Source organism: Meriones unguiculatus, chromosome 3, assembly GCF_030254825.1.
Source record: "Meriones unguiculatus strain TT.TT164.6M chromosome 3, Bangor_MerUng_6.1, whole genome shotgun sequence".
Lineage (NCBI taxonomy): Eukaryota > Metazoa > Chordata > Mammalia > Rodentia > Muridae > Meriones > Meriones unguiculatus.
Genome location: NC_083351.1, coordinates 52063869 through 52085857, shown reverse-complemented (window position 1 = coordinate 52085857; position 21989 = coordinate 52063869). Strand labels below are relative to the sequence as shown.

Here is a 21989-nt window from a genome sequence, read left to right as displayed (position 1 = left end):
GCACTGGGCATGCGCGAGCGCGCCGGGGCGGACGCTGTGGGCTCAGTGGCCGCGGTAGGGCGCCGGCGACCGCCGCCTCGGGGGCCGCGCCTCCTTCGCGTCCGTCCGACGCCCGCTCCTCCGCGTCCGCACCGACCGCGCCGGGCGCAGGCGCAGACCCCAGACCCGAAGCGGAGGCTCCCGGGCTGTCGCGGTGACCCCGCCCCCGGGCCCAGGATGTGAGGCCGGCCCGGTGTCCCCGCGGCGGGCCGGGGCGGCTAGGGGCCCGCGGGCGCCATGGAGGGCGTGCTGTACAAGTGGACCAACTACCTGAGCGGTGAGTGCCGGCCTCGGTGTGTGCCCTGCGCCAGGCGGCGCCCTCCGCCGCCTCGCCGCCCGGACCGAGATTGGGGTACTGGGTGCAGCCGGCAGCCCGGGGCCGCCGCGGGGTCCACCCCAAGCTCGCGAATTGGGCGGGGGGCGGCCTCTCCCGGGCCGCAGCCCACTGCAGGGTGCCGAGTGAGTGCCAGCAGCAGCAGCCCCGGGAATTCCGGAGTCTCCACGCAGACACTCTCCCTAGGCACCTTCAGGGTCATCCCCCTGCAGACGGAGTGAGGTAGCGGGGCTCCAGCTGCGCAGCCCCGAGCCCCGGAGTGTGCGCTGGCGTTTGGCTTTTCTCTCCGAACATTTCTTTTGTTTCAGAACTGTCATAAGATGAATGCAGATATTAGCAACCGTGTCCTTGTCTTGCCCGGCACAATGGCTTAAAATAGCACCCTGCCCCCTTTCTAGAGCTTGGAAACACTTTTCAACTATCTGGAAGTTAGAACTGTTCCTTAGCTCTGAAGATGATTCTCAATGAGCATTGTTTTCAAACGGCCAGCCAGTATTTAATAAATTATATGTTATATGCACAATGATCGGTGCGTTTTTAAAGTTAAACTTTTTTATTATGAAAAATGGATTAACATGCGTCGTGTCAGTGGGAATGCAGAAACCAGAAGTCTTCCCAGCTAAGGTTGGAGTTTCCCCGCCCTTTGATCAGGACAATTCTATTGTAAGGACAGATGTGTGTGGCAGGGAAGAGCTGGTACAGTAGCTTTGAGGAAGTCACAGCACAGGGCGGGCGGAAGTACACCTGTCGGCGTGTACCTGAAGTATCTCCAAGTCCTGTAGTGGTTAGTACCGAGCTTCTTTTTCCTTTAATCACTGCCAGAGGAAGTGACGGGAGGTGTTTTCTTAAGACCTGGCCTTCACTTCAAGGATCTTCAGTGATGTCAGCAGAGAGATTAGGTGAGATGCAGATAACTCAAAGATGGGCTCCGGTTTGTTGAATGCTGGAAGCAGATTAGCATGCTGCTTATCGGAGAGAGGGCTTGACCCCACAATTCTCCTTTTGAGGTTACGGTTTGAGTCAACCCCCCTTGCTGTCGCCCACCCCCATCCCATCCCACCCTCACTCCCACACAACACTTTTGTCCCGCTTCAATTTTCTTTCTTTCTTTTTAATTATTATTATTATTATTATTGTTATTATTATTATTATTTTGAGACAGGGTTTCTCTGCATATTCCTGGGCTGGCCTGGAACTCACTTTGTATACCAGGCTAGGCTGGCCTCAGACTCAGAGATCGTCCTATCTCTGCCTTTGCTAGGGTTAAAGGCTGGGCCACCACCACAGGGCTTACCCTCTCCTTTCTGAATGGAAAGTTTTGGTAGTAAAATGCCCCCCTCTCCCCACATCTTCTGTATCCTTCATTGCACCAAAAATTTTCCAGCAGTCTTTGGGAATCTTCGTTCATGCCATCTGTTTTGAGGGTGAAGCCCTAAAGATGGGCATGGGAGCCACTGTCGCTTGTTCCTTTGGCTTAGATGCCATTCGCAGTTCGGTGAAGGCTGTCACACCACTGGCTACTCTTCTGGACACGCTTAGAATTGTCGGGTCTGCGCGTTTCCTTTCATTAGACAATGGACTTACTTTGGAAGAAAATGGCTCTAGCTTAGAAAGATCACATGAGTCCTTGTTCCCTCTGCTCTCCTTTGCCTGTTGGTCTCCCACAAAGAGCTGTTGGAGAGAGAATGGTGAGCTTCAGTGGAGGTGCTACTGCTTTATTTTTTTTCTAAGCTTTTGCTTTTACAATAATATTTTATTAGCTCTTTGAGAGTGTCACACAATTTATTTTGATCATGTTCATCCCTGTTCCCCTTCCCCAACTCCTTTCATATCCACCCTCTCCACCCTTAGTCCCCACTCAACTTGAAGTCCTCCTCCTCTTCCATCTCCTTCAGCTAGTGTTGCTCAAATACTCTCGGGAGTGTGGCCTGCCAAGATCACACCATTAAAGATAACTGACTCTCCCTCTCCCAGCAGCTATCAAATGCCAGTAGTTCCTCGGCTAGTGCTGGGATTGGTTCTGTCTGGCTCGAGCTTGCTCCAGTCTTAAGCATGTGGTCACAATCACGGGGTGCCTCCGTGCAGCTGTGCTGTTATGTCCAGAAAACACTTGTTTCCTTGATGTTATCCATCACCTCTGGATCTTACAATCTTTTCACTCATTCTTCCCCTAAGATCCCTGGGGCTTGGGAGTAGGGTGTGATGTGTGTGTTCCATTAAGGACTGAGCACTCCATTGCCTCTTATTCTTTGCACATTGACCAGTTGAGAAATCTCTGTGTTAACTGCCATCTACAGTGCTGAGAAACTTCTCTGATAAGCAATGCACTGAACTATGGGTATAGAAATAAATCATTAGAAGTTGGTTTCATGCTCAGTCCATTAGCAGAATAACAGTATTAGGTTCTCCTTTTAAAGCTATCACTTATCTAACCATAGATTCCTGGCCCTGTAATAGTGCCAGGAATGGGCTCCATTTCATAGAGCAAACTTTAGAGCCAATCTGAAAGTGGTTAGTTATGTTTGTAACATTCATGCCACTGTTGTATCAGTGAGCATATCGTATCAAGCCAGTCATTATTGTAGCTTGTAGGGGTCACAGCTGAGTGATATTGATGATTGCTTTTTCCCCTACTAGCATGCATAGTACCTTCCAGTGCTAGGAAAGCTAGCCAGTAGGGATGAAGTACCAGTTTGATTACACTGTGTTCTGTGACTCAAATATGTGGTGTATGAAGCTTATTTTTAAAACTTTTTCTTTTTGCTTATAGCCTACTTATAGTTACTTTAAAATACATAATCCTGTCCAAGGTTTCTTTCCTTCTAAATTTCCAAAAAGAGCTCATAAACTATTCCTTTTATGTAGCTTGTGTACTTATGCTTATGAAAAGCTTAATAAGCATTTCTAGGTGTCTGGCACAGGATGTGCACATCTTTCATCCTAGCACTCAGGAGAAAGATGCAGGTGAATCTTTTAGAGTTCTATTTAATGAGTTCTTGGACAGCCAGAGTTACATAGTGAAACCCTGTCTCAAACAAACAAACAAACAAACAGAAGAGCTAAGGTGTCAAATTTGAATGGAAAACTTTAGTATTTCTCTTTACCCATTGCATCTTTGGAGAATGTATTAATTTCTCTTTTTGTGGTACTACGGATCTACCCAGTGTTGCCAAGTGTTGCTGGGCACGTGCTCTTGCCACCTGCAACCCTGATGATAATTTAATTTGCCAACTGCTTTTACTTGGGCACTATGCTAGGAACAGAGGAAATAAACAGGCAGACTGCTCCTCTGCCCTGTTTGTGCCCTAGGCTGGCCAGTAAGAAAGATTGGGTAAGTACTTAGAAGCCAGTTCCAAATGTGTGTAGTGAGCTTGTGGACAACAAGGGTTAGTCCCCGGTTGTTCAGAAAAGCTGCTTTAGTAAGTAGAGTCAGAAGGCTGAGTCTACCTAAGCAGCCATGTGGGCCAAGGCAGTAACGCAGTAGGAAGCAGTGTGGAAGATTTTGTTACACAGGAGTGCTTGTGTGAGGGCTTTGAGCAGGATAGGGGCCAGGAGTCTCTGGAAAGAGGATCCATCTAACTGGAGACAACAAATATGCCGGGGTGTGTGTGTGTGTGTTGGGAAGCTTTACCAGGTCCTATGTAAGCACTGGTGTGTGTGTGTATGTGAAATTTAAGTGAGCTACTCTGTTTGTAGCATACAAAGTTTTCTGGTTACAAGTCTGCTCAGAGGAAGAGCTTGCCTACTGGACAAAAATCATCCAGGTGTTTCTCTTTTGCCAGGCATGCCGGTGGCACGTGCCTGTAATCCTAGCACTGAGGATGCTGAGACATTGTCGGCCAGCATGGGCTGCATAGGAAGACCTTCGCTCTTAACATGTATCTCCTTCTGTACTTTGGCAAACAGTGTGGCGATTTTAGAACTATCTATTACTGAAAGTTTCTCAGGCCCTGAGAAAAGCATCTAAATTTCTAGCATGAATATGATTCAAGAAGGCAGGAACAGAAGAAGAGAAGAAAGGCCTCTTTCTAGTTACTAGGCTTCTTTAATGAAAAATGAAAGAAAAATGAAAAGCTTTCAGGCCATCTTGCTCTTTGAAGTACAGAACAGTGGACTTTCAGGGATTTGCAGTTGAGATTTTTTTTCAGATGTTAGAAAAATAAATTTGGATTGTTTAAAAGGAATCAAACAATATGTGTTGTGCCATGTATCTTTTAAAACCTAAAATGTGGTCAGTGTCATTTGTGCAGGGCTGTTGGATAGGATCAGTGAGAGCTGGACTTGGATGGTAGCTTCATCACTGCCAGCCCCTTGGCCGTTTTTAACTTTAGTGTCTCCCCCAATAAAAGGAATGCCATTTACCAGTTTAATGCTAAGACTACGAGCTAAAAACACGTCAGCACTTCCTGCTACCCTAAACGCTTTGTATTTGAACCTTACAGCAACTTTGAGAAGCCTTCTCATCTCCTGTTTTGAGATGAAGACATTGAATCATAGCATTGGACTGGGCTTAAGGTCACACAGTTAGTAAGTGGTTCCACAGTCATTGCTCCATTACATAACACTGTCAAAGGTCCCTCCTGCCTGATCATTATATAATGCTCGCTGATTCACAATGTACCTATATTTAAGTATGTTTGACCTAGAATGCAGGACATGTGAGGGGAAGAGCTAGAAAGGAATTGAGGAATGAGGGAAGCTTTGAGTATGGAATATTCAGCTGCCTGCTTAGCAGACAGAGGGCCATTGCCTCAAACTCTAACCAGCTGCAAGCTTCTTCAGCAGGTTAGGCACAAACACATTGCTGCACTGTACTAGAGAAACAGAACTTGCATCAGGCTGGTTAAGTGGCTGCCAGTGAGGAGACACTGTGATGTTTTCCCCAGGTGGTAGAAATGACTGTTCCCCTATATTTTCATGCTGTGCCATTGACTAGAGGACGTCTGAAACATGGTGACCCAGAGTGGGATTCGTGGCCTCACAGCTACTCATTCATGTTTTCTATTGTTGAAATTGTAATGTCCTTGTTAGAGTTATTTTTATAAAACTGTGTTTGTTTCTTAGTTTCTCTCTTAACCCAGATATCACACAAATAATTGAGACTCTATTATATTATTTTAACAATAAGCTTCACAACACAATAACTGAGCAGTTATTACTCTATTCTTAACCCTTTAAGCTAATCTTGTTTCCTCCCAGTGTACACCCCAGAGATACTTGCACATTGTAAGTTCCCCAGCTGTTCTCTCCTGGTCTCTCCTGGACATCTCCTGTGGCTGAATCCTGTTCTTCCTTTTCCAACTCCTCTTCCACTGGATGGCAGGAAGTCCAGCCCTGTTCTCTCCCCTCCTGAGCTATTGGCTATAAGCTGCTTTATTTGCATCAGGGGACAGTCAGAGAGCAGTGTTTACACCCATTAAGAGAGAAGATTCTCAGAACAAGGATTGCAACCAGATATGGGGGATACAGAAATCAACATTCTAATTACACAATAACTTTATGCCTATACATCTTTATTGAAATAGTAATTCAGATACCTTAATGTGCTCCCATTTAAAATATATAAGTCAGTGGCTTGTGTGCATGTACACACAGAGGGCAGCCATTACTACCATCAATTTTAGAGTATTTTTACAACCCTACTCCTCCTGCCCTTAGCAACCTCCATTCCATTTGTGTAGATTTGCCTAATCTAGCTGTTTTCTATGTCAGTTATTTTCATTGTCATTGACAGAATGTTTCTTAAGAAGGATTTATTCTGGGTCACAGCTCAGGGAACACAGTCCATCATGCCTAGAAAGGCATAACAGTGTGGGCAGCCCTGCCTGTGGCATCAAAAGTATGCAGCAACTGGCTGCACTGGCAGGGAGTCCAAAAGCAGAAAGCTTGGATCAGAAGTGAAGATGGCCCATAATCCTCACCTCTGCCAGCTAAGTCTCATTCAGAAGGTTCCGCAACCTCCCAGAACAGTGTGACCAGCTGGATTCTGAATGTTCAATCAAATCACAAGACTTTAGCATATTCTTGTTTTGATATATTCATCTTGTGGCATGTATTGATTCATTTCTTACTCCTAATAATACTTTACTGATATTGTGTTTTGCATATCTGTTCTTCAATAGGCGGACATTGGGATTGTTGCATCTAGGGAACTATTATCAATAGTATTGTAGCAAACATTTGTATGCAAGTCATTCTGTATAGATATCTTGTTTCTCTTGGATATTCACGTCTAGAAGTGGATTTGTTGGGGTTTACAATCATTCTCTTAACAATTTGTGAAACTGCCAGATTGTTTTCCAGTCTTCATGCCACCTTACATTCTCACTAGCAATCAAGACTCAGTTTCTACATATAGTAGTGGATACTTGTTACTTCATTTTATATCATGTTACCGCTAACCCTACTTAGTGTGAATTAATATATGGTTCTGACTTATGTTTCCCTAACTATAGCTATTGATCATCTTTTTATTTGCTTACAAGCCACTAAGAAATGTTTATTTACATATTTGCTCACTTGTTAATTGGTTATGGAGTTGGGGGTGAGGGATGAGTTTTGCTTTCTTTCTTTTTTTCTCTGTGGAGATAGAGTTTCTCTGTGTAGCCCTTGCTGTCCTGGAACTTGCTCTGTAGACCAGGCTGGCCTGGAACTCAGAGATCCTCCTGCCTTTTCCTTCCAAGTGCTGGGATTAAAGGTGTGCGCCACCCCCTCCTGGCTCTCCTTATGGAGTTGTAATAGTTCTTCATTGTGGATGTCAATTTCTTTTCAGATGTATGGCTTTAAATATTCTGTTGGTTAAGAGTGTCTTTGATAGCACAAATGTTACAAATTTTCATATAGCCTAATTTATCAGATATTTTTCTTCTGTATACTTCTGATAGCTTAATCATTGGTAACAAAATGTTGCCTAACCCCAAGCCATGAAGATACAGTTGTATTTTCTTCATTATAGTTTTTGCCCTTTACTTGGTCCCTGGCTCATTTTGAATTAGCTTTCATGTCTGAAGTGAGATGTGGTGCAACTTCATTCCTTCACATGTAGATATCTAATGATTAACTTTTACACACAGAATTTTGGGTTCAGTGACAGGGTGTGTTGTTCAGTTCCTGCTCCTGTGGTAAAATCCATGTGATAATTAACTTTATAAAGAGATGACTTGTGATATTGGAGGTTGTGGTCTGCAATCTGTTGTTTGGGCCTGGGGTGAAGTAGTACATGATGGTGCCTGTGTGTGGAAGAGCAGAACACTTAGTTTATTTCCAGGAAACAAAACAGAACAAGGGGCTTTCTAGGATCCCACAGTCCTCTACAGGGACATTCCTCTGTCCTAGAGACTTCCCACCAGACCATACCTCTAAAGTTTCACAGTTCCTCAGTAGCGCCTCAGTAGTATGACTCCACCAGGCAGTTTTATTTCTCATCCACCAGACCCTCTGAGACAACAAAATAAGCAGCGGAACAGTAAGGCTCATAGATGTATGGTGGTGATCGCCCATCAGAAGGTCCACACACTTTCTCATTTTGCTGTATCAGATGTGGTTGGGTATCTTGGGGGTGATCTAGAATCTTAAATGTGTAAACTGAATTTTTCTCAGATTGCATTCTTGGTGTTTAATCCTTACCACTTTCTATTACCATCACTTTTGTTTTGTTTAGACTGAGCAAGTCAGCCAAGTTCCATTAGAGCCACATTTAAGACAGACAACAAAACAAGCTATGATGTTATGTTGCATAGAAGACAGAAGAATATGACAATGTGCATCCAAATGCCATGTTGCCTGGATCGTTTTTTTTCAATCCTGTGTCAGGTTTGTGGAGTGTGTTGCAGCACCCAAAAAGTTAGAAAAATGCAAAATATATGGAAAATACTGCTACAGAGCGCTAACCTTTCTCAATATTCTCTTATCATAGGAAGCAGAATATTTGCTTGAAAATACACTCCATTTCCTCCAACTGGAAATGTTCCAGAATAAGAAGCTCTCTTTATTTTTAAATATAAGAGAAATGATTTCATAAATCCCCTTTCAATTCTCTTAGCCCCTTTACATATTTTTTGTCTGGGCTTGAGCTGCTCACCCACCAGACCCTTTGAGAGTGCTGGGGCCACTGTTTAGAGCAGAGCGAGGTCTTTGTGCCCGAGAGACCATAGTCTGAGGAGGACCTTCTCAATCATGAAAATTCATTTCCACTTGAGTTTGGATGTGGACGTACAGGTTTTCCAGTGGCTGCCCCAAGGCTGTGACTTCACACGACCTGGAAGATCACATTATGTACAGCTGTCTGTAGAGGAGGGTAGGTGGTACCTTTGACTCTGGTGTCTTTTCCGAGATTTTAGCAGCAATGCTGGATTATCTCTGACAGGCTGGACTGTTAGCACTTGGGGCCATGGGGTTGGCATTGCAAGCAACTTTTGCTCCTGCCCTCTGTTGGCCTATGTTCACTTCTTATAGAGAGAGATCAGCCCTTCTACCTGTGAGACCAAAGTAAGCATCCTGAAAACAGGAAGGAAGAAAATAAAGAGAAGAAAGCATAAAATTAGTCAAATGAGTCAACCACAGTTTTTTCAAGAAAAATGTTAAGAACCCTCTTTTAGCAGTGATAAAGGAAAAGCTTCTTGGAAGAGGTAAGATGGAAGGGTGGGTAGAATTGGTGTAGACATAGGTAAAGGAGGGAACAGGGATCACCCTCAAAGGAGAAAACAGAACCAAAACCACATTGTAGTGAGAATTTTTTGTTTCTTTAAAAACACAGAAATGTTATGGAAATATGTTTTTGTTTTAATTTCAAGTATGGATTATGGGGCTGCTTCTGATTATCCACAGCAGCTGACTATGATTTGCCTCATGCTCTGGCAGAGGCGTAATTTCGCTGCAGATAGTTTCTGCAAGTGTATGGCATTTGAAATCCTGGGAAGACTCTTGAGAGGACATACAAATGTTAGAGCTCCAAGAGTGTTACAACAGCTGCTGTTCCTCTTGCTAGTGCTGTTGCTGTTGCTGGTTGCTGTTGTTAGTTTGTGGGTTTGTTGCAGATTGTCAAGTGGCCATCCACAAAGAGATGAGGAGAAGAAATTAAATATCCTGTCAGGAAAAATCAAACTTGCCCAAAGGAACTTGACACCCCTAATCAGCAGAAACTAGTAGCAACACCCTCTTTCCCCTCTATCTTTCTTTCTTCTTCTTCTTCTTCTTCTTCTTTTTTTTTTTTTCCTACCAAGTGTTGATGGGTTGGAAGGGTAGAACTGGAGAAGGGTGGAAGGAAGTAAGGAACCCACAAATTAGCAAAGGTCGGCTACACCACATTCTTTGCCTACTTGAGGAGAGAATTAGATTATTAAACCAAGCTGCAAAGAGTGGTGTTTGTGTGGTAGGCAGTCACTCAGGACTTCCCAGTAGGAAGAAAGAGTCAGCCAAGTTCCATTAGAGCCACATTTAAGACAGACAACAAAACAAGCTATGATGTTATGTTGCATAGAAGACAGAAGAATATGACAATGTGCATCCAAATGCCATGTTGGATCTTAACCTGGCTGGACGTGACAGTGGAGTTAACGAGAGTGAAATGGGGAGATGGGGAGAAGGGCAGTCCCATGTCACTGATGACAAGGCTCACGTGATAACTTAAAGACACAGTGAGCCTGTTCTGCATTACCATCCTGTCTGTGACCTCACACTCCAGGCCCCAGTGTAGCACAGTATAATGCTGAAAACACATGTAGATATATCAAGAATGGAGGGACTCAGTGACTGGCCTGGAGGATGAGGCAGAATTGGCCTTTCATCTTGCAGCTTGGATGGTGATACCAGACCTATTCAGAAAGACCAAGTGAGAGGGAAGATGTTGTGCTCAGCTTGGTAGGAAACTTTGAAACTCTGTTTAGTTCATGTCTGCTAACTAACTAGAAAAGAAGGCTCAGAGCAACTGAGAATCCGTGCAGCAGTGATTCTTCTGTATGTCAGAAGTCTGAGCTTGTGCCAGAATGTTCCCACCCTCGTCTGGTGGTACATGCAGAAAGTGTGTAATACATGGTAAATACATATGCAGTCTAGTTGCCCAGAGTAATTGAGAGCAGACTGTAACAGGAGGCTCCATAGAGTGCTCACTACCTGCACCTCCGCTCTCTGCAAGCCTGTCACTTGTTGAGATCTGGGATCTTTTCTCTACATCTCCAAGCTTGACAATTCTAACTGCTAAAAATATGCTCTGTGAATTAATTAATGTTAACTAAGAAGCCTGTAATTTAGCTAATCATAACTTATATGTTATGATGGGAGTTCTTTCTTCCCTCCTCCTCAGTTACTGACTGACCTGGCAAAGGAGCACAAGGCTTTGCTAGCCACCTCCTGTGTGAGATGTTGAGGTATAGGTGGGCTCTGAAGAGATCTGGTGTGCCTGAGTGCCAGGCTACATGTGGCAGTCCGTCAAGGTTGTGGAGTCAGGCTTACTTGATTGAGATCAGTAAATGCTTTGCTTCAGTTTAAAGTGGTTCATTTTTAATTCATTTATATAACATAAAACAATATATGCTTGTCTTAGTCATTGCTCTATTGCTGTGAAGAGACACTGTGGTGGTTTGAATAGGTTTGGCCCCCATAAACTCATATGTTTGAATACTTGGGCCATAGGGAATGCCTCTATTCGGAGGTGTGGCCTTTTTGGAGGAAGTGCCTCAATGCTGGGGCGGGCTTTGAGGCCTCTTATGCTCAATCTCTGCCCAGTGTGGCACTCAGCCTCCTGTTGCCTGCAGATCAAGATGTAGAACTCTCAGCTCCTCCAGCATCATGTCTGCCTGCTTGCTGCCATGTTTCCCGTGGTGATGATAACAGACTAAACCTCTGAAACTGTAAGCCAGCCCCAATTAAATGCATTCTTTTATAAATAAGAGTTCCCTTGATCAAGGTGTCTGTTCACAGCAGTGAAACCCAAACTAAGATAGATACCATGACCAAAGGAACTGTTGTGAAACAAAGGGCTCGGGAGGTTAGTTAAAGGGTTTTGTTACCTTTTCTCATCCTATTCTGGCCCAATTATTGTAGTCACTGGGCTTTCCTTTTATTGATCAAAAAGTACATTTCCATTACTTTTTTTCTACTTTCGGCTTAATTTTCAAGGAAAGGATTTAAATAATGCCATTCTCTGCCCCCTTAGCCCCATGTATTTCTACACAATAGCATTTCTTGTGAATTAAAAAGTCCACGATGAATTGTTTCTTGCTCAAGATTCTTTCTGCTAATGGTGAGATTATAAATACTTGATTCCCAGTTAACATCTTAATTGGCAAATGTTTTTAAGGCACTCTGGTGACCTGATAAGCAGAGCAACTGATGCACTCAAGTGCCCAGATCCTAAAACTGCTGGTCGCAACTTTGTACAGAGTTGTATAAACAAAAGTAAAAGGGTTTTCACCCACAGTCGCCAGAAAGCAATTCAAAATCAAATGCACTTACTTGGGTTGCATGGCAGAACCTCATTCCAGTTTCAGTTCTCAACACATGTGCACTTTGTACTATGCGTGTCACCATGCCATGTGGTACCCATAAATGTTGTGTGAAACATCTTGGCCTAGATTTAAAACTAGTGTACTCTAGGAACTGGAGTGCTTTTACAGGGCGTACAGCTTTCTGCTGTTTAAGGATATAGTGAACGGTTGATGAGGGAAGGAAGTCACACTCCTTTAGGGGCATGACTGCCACTAGGTTCCCTAAGCCTCAGTGGCTGGCCCCACACCTGTGCACATGTGGGGAGCACTGTTTGGACTCTGGGATCATCAATAACAACAATAAAATATGGAGGGCATGAGGTTGGGAGGGAAATGTGGTAGGAGCAATAAGGGGAGTTGGAAGGGGATGATGGTGATATGACCAAAATACACTGTATAAATATATGAGAATTTCAAAGAATAAACAAAGACATTAGAAATATATAGTGGCTTTATTCTTTTCCTACTGGCATTCCTCATCCTGTACTTACCAAATTAGTATTGTCATTGATTTATGTTAAAATATTTTATTTTTTACTTTTATATTTGATTGTATTGCATGTATGGGTATTTGCCTGCATGTATGTCTGTGTACCTCATATATGCCTAGTACCTAGGGAGGTCAGAAAAAGGTATCAGATTCCCTAAGACTGGAGTTAAGGATGGTTGTGAGCCTCTATGTGAGTGCCAAAAATTGAACCTAGGTCCTCTGGAAGAACAGTCAGTGCTCTTAACTGCTAAGATGTCTCTCTAGCCCCTGTTTTTCAAAATTTCTGTTTGAGTTCTGACTTGAATTTCATAAAATCAATTCAATAAATTTTGGCTTGGTAGGAGAACAGGATTTTCAACAATCTCTAAAAGGGACAAGAAAACAAAATACAGCAGCTAGTCAAATGTCCATGAATTTTCATGCCAGCCATAGCACTCTACCTTGCCAAGTGGTATCAAAACAATGTTGTACGTCTTTAACAACACTGTATCAATAGCTAAAAAGATGTAGACTCCAGATATCAGAAAATCAAACACTACACTTCAAAGTAACATCATCCAGATCAAAGGGAACTCCCAGTGAAATTGGAAACTACTTTCAAGTTAAAATGAAAACCCTTCAGTGGCTGGACAGATGTGATGGTTTGAAATGAGAATGGCCCCCTTAGGCTCATACATCTTCATGCTTAATACCCAGTTGGTAAACCAGTTAGGAAGGATCAGGAGGTGTGACCTTGGAGGAGGCTTGAGCTTCCAAAAGCTCGTGTCAGGTCCAGCATCTCTGTCTTTCTCTGCTTGCCTGCCTATGGATAAGAGGTAAGCTCTTGGCTTCAGGCCCGCTTGCTGCCATGCCTCCTGCCATGATGATAATGTACTACCCCTCTGAAACTATAACAAGCCCCCAATTAAGTGCTTTCTTTTATGAGAGTTCCCTTGGTGATAGTGTCCCTTCATGGCAATAGAATAGAGAAGAACTGACAAGGAGTAGCCCAAAAAGTCTAGGAAGGGACCGAGTGTTTGCCCCTTTACTATTGTGCGCTTGTTGAAACTCAGAATCGTTTCCCAAACAATATATTTTACTTGATATAAATTTTAAAGTATTTCAGGTGCTTGATTAATGAGGTGCCCCCTTCCTCCAAAGTGGTCTAGATGAGCTGCTTGTTATATGCTGTGCAGTGTGCTCACATTATATGGACATAGCTCCTGTGCAGTCTCCACATATATATGGACATAGCTCACATGTTTTGTTATGTTTTTTTCTTTAGTTTGATTCTTTAAAGAAGTAAGAACATTTGTGTTTAGAAATTTCAATTTTTTAAATTTAAATTTATTTTTTATAATTTGTTCACTTTACATCCCAGTTGTAGCCCCCTCCCTCATCTCCTCCTGGTCCTACTCTCTCTTTTCCGCCACCACTTCCCTTACTTCTCAAAAACGGGGAGCCCTCCTCCCCTGCCATCTGACCCCAGCCTAGCAAGTGTCATTAGGACTGCCTGCATTCTCTTCCTCTGTGGCCTGGCAAGGTCACCCCTCCAGGGGGAAGTGATCAAAGAGCAGGCAACAGAGTCCATGTCAGAGATAGCCCCTGTTCTTCTTACTGGGGGACCCACATGGAGACTGAGCTGCCTATTGGCTAAAACTGAGCAGGAGGTCTAGGCCCTCTCCATGTATGGTCCTTGGTTGGTGCATCAGACTCTGCAGGTCCCCCTGAGCCCAGATTTTTTGGCTCTGTCGGTCTCCTTATGGAGTTTCTGTCCCCCAGGTCCTTCTATTCCTCCACTCTTTCCTACGACTCCCTATACTCTGCCCAAAGTTTGGCATCTGCTTCTATCCCCTGCTGGGTGGAGTCTTTCGGAGGACGTCTGTGGTAAGCTCCCATCCTGTTCCCTCTCTTCAATACCTTCCAGTGTCTATTCTATTTGCTTTCTTGAATGAGAATTAAGCATTCTCTCTAGGGTCCTCCTAGGGTACTCCTTGGTATTAGCTTCTTTAGGTCTGTGGATTATAGTGTGGTTATTCTGTATTATATGGCTAATAATCCACTTAAGTGAGAATATTCCATGTTTGTCTTTCTGGTTCTGGGTTACCTCACTCAGGATGATCTTTTCTAGTTCCATCCATTTGCCTGCAAATGTCATGATTTCCTTGTTTTTAATAGCTAAGTAGTATTTTATTGGGTAAGTGTACTACTGTTTCTATATCATTCCTCCATTGAGGGTCATCTAGGTTGTTTCCAGATTCTGGTTATTGTGAATAAAGCTTCTATGAACAGAGTTGAACAAATGGCGTTGTTTTATGGTGGAGCATCTTTCGGGTATATGCCCACAAGTGGTATAGCTAGGTCTTGAGATAGCACTATTCTCAAATGTCTGGGAACGCGCCAGATTGATTTCCAAAGTTGTTGTACAAGTTTGCACTCCCACCAACAATGCAAGAGTGTTCCCCTTTCTCCACATCCTTGCCAGCATGTGCTGTCACTTGAGTTTTTGATCTGAGCCATTCTGATGGCTGTAAGATTTAATCTCAATGTCGTTTTGATTTGCATTTCCCTGATGACTAAGGACATTGAACATTTCTTTAAATGTTTCTCCACCATTTGATATTCCTCTGTTGAGAATTCTGTTTAGTTTCGTACCATTTTTTAATTGGATTATTTGGTTTGTTGGAGTTTAATTTCTTGAGTTCTTTATATATTTTGTATATTAGCCTTCTGTTAGATAGAAGGTGAGTGAAGATCTTTTCCCAGTCTTTAGGCTGTTGTTTTGTTCTGTTGACAGTGTCCTTTGCTTTACTGAAGCTTTTTAGTTTCATGGGGTCTCATTTATTTGTTGTTGATCTTAGAGCCTGAGCTGTTGGTGTTTCATTCAGAAAGTTGTCTCCTTTGCCAGTGAGTTTAAGGCTCTTCCCCACTTTTTCTTCCAGTATGTTTAGTGTGTCTGGTTTTTTGTTGAGATCTTTGATTCCCTTGGACTTTAGTTTGGTGCAGAATAATAAATATGGTCCTGTTTATACATCTGTTCTGTTAGTTTCTTCCTTTTTATTGGAGAGTTGAGACCATTGATATTGAGAGAGATTAATGACCAGTAACTGTTAGTTCCTTTTATTTTGATGTTGGTTGTGGTAGTCTTTGTGTGCTTGTCTACCTTTAGTTTTGCTGTAGTGAAATTATTTATGTCCTGTGTTTTCCTGGGTGTAGTTAGTCTTCTTGGATTGGATTTTTTTCATTCTAGTATCTTCTGTAGGGCTGGATTTTTTGATAGGTACTGTTTAATTATTTTGTCATGGAATATCTTGTTTTCTACATCAATGATGACTGATAGTTTTGCTGTTTAGTAGTCTAGGCCAACATCTGTGTTCTTCTAGGGTATACATGACATAGATCCCCGCCCTTCTGGCTTTCATAGTCTCTGTTGAGAAGTCAGGTGTGATTCTGATAGGTTTTCATTTTCTGTTACTCGGCCTTTTTCCCTTGCAACTTTTAATATTTTTTCTTTGTTCTGTACTTTTAGTGTTTTGATTATTATGTTGTGGGAGAATTTTCTTTCCTGGTCTGTAGGCCTCTTGTATGCTTATAGGCGTCTCTTTTCTTTAAATTGGGAACTTTTTTCCTATGATTTTGTTGAAAATATTTTCTGGGTCTTGGAGATGAGAATCTTCTTTTTCCTCTGTTGCTATTATTGTTAGGTTTCACCTTTTTGTGGTACCCTTGATTTCTTGGATGTTTTGTGTCAGGAATTTTTTAGATCTAACATTTTCTTTGAGGGATGCATCAAGTTCTTCCATTGAAGAACTTCCACCTAAGATTCTTTCCTCCATCTCTTGTATTCTGTTGGCGCTGCTGACCTCTGTAGTTCCTGTTTTCTTCTCTAAGTTCTCTCTTTCCAAGATTCCTTCAGTTTGTGCTTTCTTTATTGTTTCCATTTCCATCTTCAGATCTTGAACTGTTTTATTGATTTCCTTCACCTGATTGTTTGGGTTTTCCTGTATTTCTTTGAGTGTTTTATTCATTTCCTCTCTACAGGCCTCTGATGGCCTCAATCTCTTTGACTGCATTTTCCTGTATTTCTTTATGGATTGTATTCCTTTCCTCTGTTATCATTTTCATAAGCATAGATTTAAGGTCATTTTCTTGTGTTTCAGTTGTGTTACAGTGTCCAGGGCTGCTTGCTTTTGGAGAATTGGGTTCTGAAGATGCCATATTGTTTGGCTTTTGTTGATTTTTTTTTTTTTTTTTTTTTTTTTACTATGGCCTTTAGCCATCTGGTTGTCTGTGGCATTGGCTGGTAGTTTCTGGTGCCTGCTGGATTCCGGGGAGGGAGGCTGGTAGTGATGGAAGAGCCCTGGGCAGGAAGTTGGATTTTCCTGAAGGAGTCCTCCTCAGATTGGTGGGTATGGTCTCCAACTGGAGGGTGGGTGGTTCTTAGGGAATTGCTGCAGCTCTCCTCAGGTGTATGATCCTGTGGACTAACTGAACTCCTCAGAAGTCCAGGGGCTCTCCTCTCACCAGGGGAAGTCCTGGAATCAGCTGCCCCAACACTGACTAGCTTGCTCTGAGGTTAATGAGCTGCAGCTGCCCAAATTCCGTTCTCAGACACTGTATTTGCTGAGTGGAGCTTCTTGGAGAACCAGCCAGACCAGAAGTTTGGTTGGTCTCCCCAGGCTGAGCTTTGGATCAGCGTCTGGGGTTGTTCTCTTGGCTCGCAGGCATCGGGAAGCCTGAGGTTGGAGCTGCGTGCCCAGGTACCCAGAAGGTATTCAGTGGCACTGCACAGAGGTTTGTGGCTAGCCACTGGAGACTGTGTGCTTATTGGAACCCAGGAACTTTTCTGGGGATTAGCTGGGTGACCTGAGGTCAGAGCCAATTGTTTCCCTTACCGTAGGGTTTCCACTCACCTGGGAAACACAGTTGCTGGTGTTTGGGGGCCCACAGTTTGGTCTGTTTGGTCGTTGTGCATGCAGTCACTGCTGCCCTGCTGATCAAATACAATGTGCAGTTGGTGCCAACATCTTGGATCTTGATTTTAAAGTGGTGATTCTGTTAGAATATTTAGTGTAAAATTAAGGTAAGCAATGCAAATTTATATCCAAATATAAGTGCATATTTTGAAGAAAATTATAATCATTGAAAATTTATATTGTTCAATATTAATTGAGTTGAAAAGTTTTAGGTTAAAGAGAAAGCTTATTTTAGCCAGGTATGTTGGCCACTAAAAAAAGCAAGGCCAGGATCAGCCCATTGAGCTTAAGATTTTGAAGCTAGCCTGACCAGTACAGCAAGTCCCTGTCTCTCAGAAAGAGAGATTAAGTGTAGAAGAGTATCTGCGGTGTGAAGAAGGGATAGCTAACTGTAGTTTGGGAGTGATGGTATTTAGTTATTTAGTTCTTTGTTTCTTATTTTTGTTTTGTTTTTGAGACAGAGTTTCATTATGTAGCCCTAGCTGGCCTGGAATTCATGAGGTATACTAGGCTAACCTTGAACTGACAGATCTGCCAGGCTCTGCCTCCTTGCCACCATGCCCAGCAACTTTAACAAAATGTTAATGTTATCTTGCCCCTTTCAGAGTGTATGTTTTATACTCTGTTGAACTCTTTCTCTGAGCAGCTTATTTGACGTTACAGTAAATTCGTTTGAGAATTCTGTTTTCAAATTGTTCACTGCTTTTATACAGAAGTATAGTTGATGTCTGTACATTGAATCTTGTTGAACTGGCTTATTCAAGCATATCTCTAAGTAGACTAGATTTGCTTTTTTTCTGTCGCATATGGATACCTTTTATTTCTTTTTCTTATCCACTGTCCTGCCTAAAACCTCCAGTGCAGTGTTCAGTAGAAATGGTGAGAGCAGGTACCCTATCTTATCCTGATCTTAGAGAAAAAGCTTTCTGTTTTTACTGTTGGGTGGGTTAATTGTGGGAAAGCCCTTTCTAGTCCTAGTTAAAGTTTTGTTATGCTTTTGTTTTATTGTTTACTATGAAAGGACTTTAGATTTTGTCAAGTATTTTTTTTTTTTTTGGAGTATGTTTGGTGAGTTGATCCTTTAGAACTCTTATTTGAAGAAAAATCCTATTCAACCAAACTTGCAAAACACAACAAAAAGTAAATAATAATAGCAATAATAAAAATCAGGATATTAATTATCTCACTTACCTGGAAGTCCAGGAGTGTGTTCCCTTTAGGCATATGCTCTGATTAAACAGCACCCAGATTTGCCCTCTTCTTTCTCTGCCCCTTAAGTCTTCTACCTCCTTTTCCCCTTATGTGATAGTCATGCTTACGTCTCTTGTGATGACAAGATGGCTGCCAGCAGCACCAAGCAAGTATCCTTCAGGTCAAAGAAAAAGAGACAGTCTCCAGTGCTTTCTGTCTTTCCCAGAATGCTGATTGGGCTAGTTGTTCATTCTAGAACTCACTGAGGATGAAGTATGTGAAACTCCAGTTAGGCCTGTATCACACACACACATATCTGTCCTGAAGCTGGTCAGCTTCATCCAGATTATGTGGATAAAGTATGGAGAAGGGCAATAGAGATATGCAGGATGAATGATGAATTCCAAGAAATAAATGTCAAGTGTACTTTCTGCAGTGACATAATCCAGAATTACACAAAGCACATAAAATTGGGATTTACATATTGTTTTCCCCCAAATGCCATCTCTGGTGATAACAGAGAGTATGAGCTAAAACTCCAGTTTCTTGGCTCATCCTTCTGTGTATGGGGTTTGAAAACATGTGCCTTCCTTAACAGAGGAGAGCAAAAATCAGGCTTAGTTTTGGACAGGAAGATGAGTCAGTCATCAGACTAAGTAACAGGGAATGGTACAGACCTGTGGTTTCTGCCAGTCTTTTATTACCCTTGAGTAGCTCTAATTTCCAGGCTATCCGCAGAGTATCTTGAAACATGAAGTAGATCAACAGCTGCCTCATCACCCATGGGTTTTTTTCTTACATACTTTGTCTTTGCTGGGCTGTGTGTCAGTATTGGGCATTAAAAAGAACAGTGTGTCCAGCACTAATTCGACTCTCCATCACAGCATTTGATCTCATCTAACAGGACTGGGGCTTCTTAATGTGTCTTTTGAGACTTCAGGAACCTTCGCCATCTAAAAAAAGCTCCTCTTTGTTACAGTTTCTGCATTACCAAGTTAAAGGATAAAATGGTGACATATTGAACTTCCCTTGGATAATTATACCTCTGCCCAATTAAACACAACCTACAGTAGGAGAGGAGTTGCTGTAGTCAGGTCACCTGCTACTCTCAAAGTTCAGTGCAGCTAAGCTGGATGGGGAGGGGAGGACTTCTCAGCATTTAGGATTCCTGTAAGATAAAGCCAGCTTACTACAGTCTCTAAACTTCAAGATACTCCCCCCCCCCCCTTGGCTTTTCAAGACAGGGTTTCTCTGTGTAGCTTTAATTATCCTGGAATTCACTCTGTTGACCAGGCTGGCCTTGAACTCACATAGATCATCTACCTGCCTCTGCCTCCTAAATGCTGATATTAAAGGCATATACCACCATGTAATTAAAGAAAAAAAGACTTTTATTACAGAATCTGCAATTACATTGTGATTAGTATTTTTTTATACCTAATTTTCTTTTTTTTAACATTTATTTATTATTTATACAACATTCTGCCTGCATACCAGATCTTGCTAGAGATGGTTATGAGCCACCATGTGGTTGCTGGGAATTGAACTCAGGACCTTTGGAAGAACAGTGACTGTTCTTAACCCCTGAGCCATCTCTCCAGCCCCGTGATTAGTATTTTATGTCTGTTTAATTGGCAGGGTTTTTAAAATTCTGTGCTACATCAAAAATGGTCTTGAAATTGATGTGATGGTTTATTTCAGTGTCAGTTTAAGCCATAAGGGGCTGATGTAGTTTGGACATGGAACACGCCTGAAAGGCCCATGTTCTTTTTTAAGTCTTGGTCCTCAGCTTTATACTGTTAGCTTGTGGCAGAGTCTTTATGAAGAGCCTAGAAAATGGAAATGGGTTACTGAGGGCATACTTCTGAGTAGTTGGATGCTGGTCCCTTCCTGTCCTGCTTCTTGCTACCATGAGGTGAGCATCTTGTGACACCATGCACTCTTTGCCAATGCCATCATGTGCCACTTTAGCATAGCCAAGAGGCAGTGGGGTCCTCCGGAGTATGGCCTAAAACATCAGGGAAAACACTAAGCCCAAATCTTTCCTTTTTAAACTTTATTTATATTAAGATACTTGTCATAGTAAAAGAAAGCTGAGGGCCTCAGGTCCTCAGACATTTGGGGAAACACTTTGGATGAGTCTAGGGTATTTCAGGGTAAGATTAGCACCTGCATTGGTAGATCAAGTAAATAGAATGCTCCTCGTCATGTTTATAGGGCCTCCCCTACTGCATGAAGACTAGAGTACAACACAAAGGTTGAGTAAGAAGGAACTCCTCCTGCCCAGTAGGAATGATCATTGACCTTCCTTGATGCCTGCTTCATGGACCCCAGCTTGCTCACACTGCAGCTCTTAGGATGAGACAATTCTTTATAGTGATTTACTTTGTATGTCAATATGTGATCCCGTTGCTTCTTTTTCTTGGAGACAGCTAATGCAAGTCCTAAACTTGATTAAATAGTTATCAGGTATGTCTTAAATGCCTTCTGTTACAAAAGTTGTGATATATCATGGAAAGGGGTGCATATAAGCAAGAGTGATAGGAGTTGAACTCTAAGTGAAAAGACTGTTCTGTATCATTATGGCTATCTAGCAGCAGGGATCCAAGACTTGGGAGTTTTTGTGACCACAGGGTCAATATAGGAAGGCATGATTTTCTTTTTAGCTCTATTATGTAAGTGTGTACCTTGGGATAGGTTTCTTTATCTATGAATTGAACAGATTGTCCTAGGTAATTTCAAAGACTTCTTCCATTTTCGCATTCTGAGAAACAGATTTGTCTCAGTAAGGGGGGGAGCGGTCTAAATAGTGGCATACATTTGTCTCAGTGAGAGGGGAAGTGGTCTAAAAATGCCATACATAAGCAGCTTCTTTTACAAAGGTGTAATACAGCAGTATGTCTGATACCAGAAAAAATCCTGTACTCAGAGGGATGATGTTTAGTAGGTTACAGTGATGGTGGCCATCAAGTCTGTGTTTTCATAGAACTTGAAATTGAGATTAAGTGGATTCCCAAGTAAGGGGAGCAGAGGCTGTCTCTGGCATGAACTCAGTGGCTGGCTCTTTGATCACTTCCCCCTGTGCAGCCTTGCCAGGCCATAGGGGAAGATGATGCAGCCAGTCCTGATGAGACCAGATAGGCTAGGGTCAGAGGAAAGGGGAGGAGTTCCCCCTACTTTGGACTTTGGGAGGGTCACGGGAGGAGAAGAGGGAAGGAAAGTGGGATTGAAAGGGGATGAGGGAGGGGACTACAAAGTGAACAAATTGTAATTAATTACAAAATAAATAAATTTTAAAAATTCATCTACCACTAAAGCTTAAAAAGAAAAGAAGAAAGAAATTGAGATTCAGATGTCTCTTTTTCCAACATGAATATATTTATGAATTCATTTCAACAAGTTTGCTAGGATTGTGGGCTGTGGCATGGTAAGACCATAGGGCTTCTTACAGCCAATAAAGGCTCTTCCTGTCTGGGCAGAAGCTTCTAGTACAGATA

General features: G+C 42.5%; 1 protein-coding gene across 4 annotated transcripts in view; it reads left to right on the top strand.

Annotated features, from left to right (window-relative positions):
• Window positions 1-27: 27 nt before the first annotated feature.
• Plekha8 (pleckstrin homology domain containing A8) overlaps window positions 28-21989 on the top strand; it is a 58075-nt gene continuing 36113 nt past the window's right edge. For 2 of the 4 annotated variants that reach the window (XM_021647977.2, XM_060379976.1), the window contains exon 1: window positions 31-316. In XM_021647977.2, the coding sequence (XP_021503652.1) occupies window positions 277-316 (40 nt within the window). In that variant the 5' untranslated portion in view covers window positions 31-276. Of the gene's footprint in view, window positions 317-21989 lie in introns of all 4 variants that reach the window. The other 2 variants (XM_060379975.1, XM_060379974.1) reach the window with 2 other exon arrangements.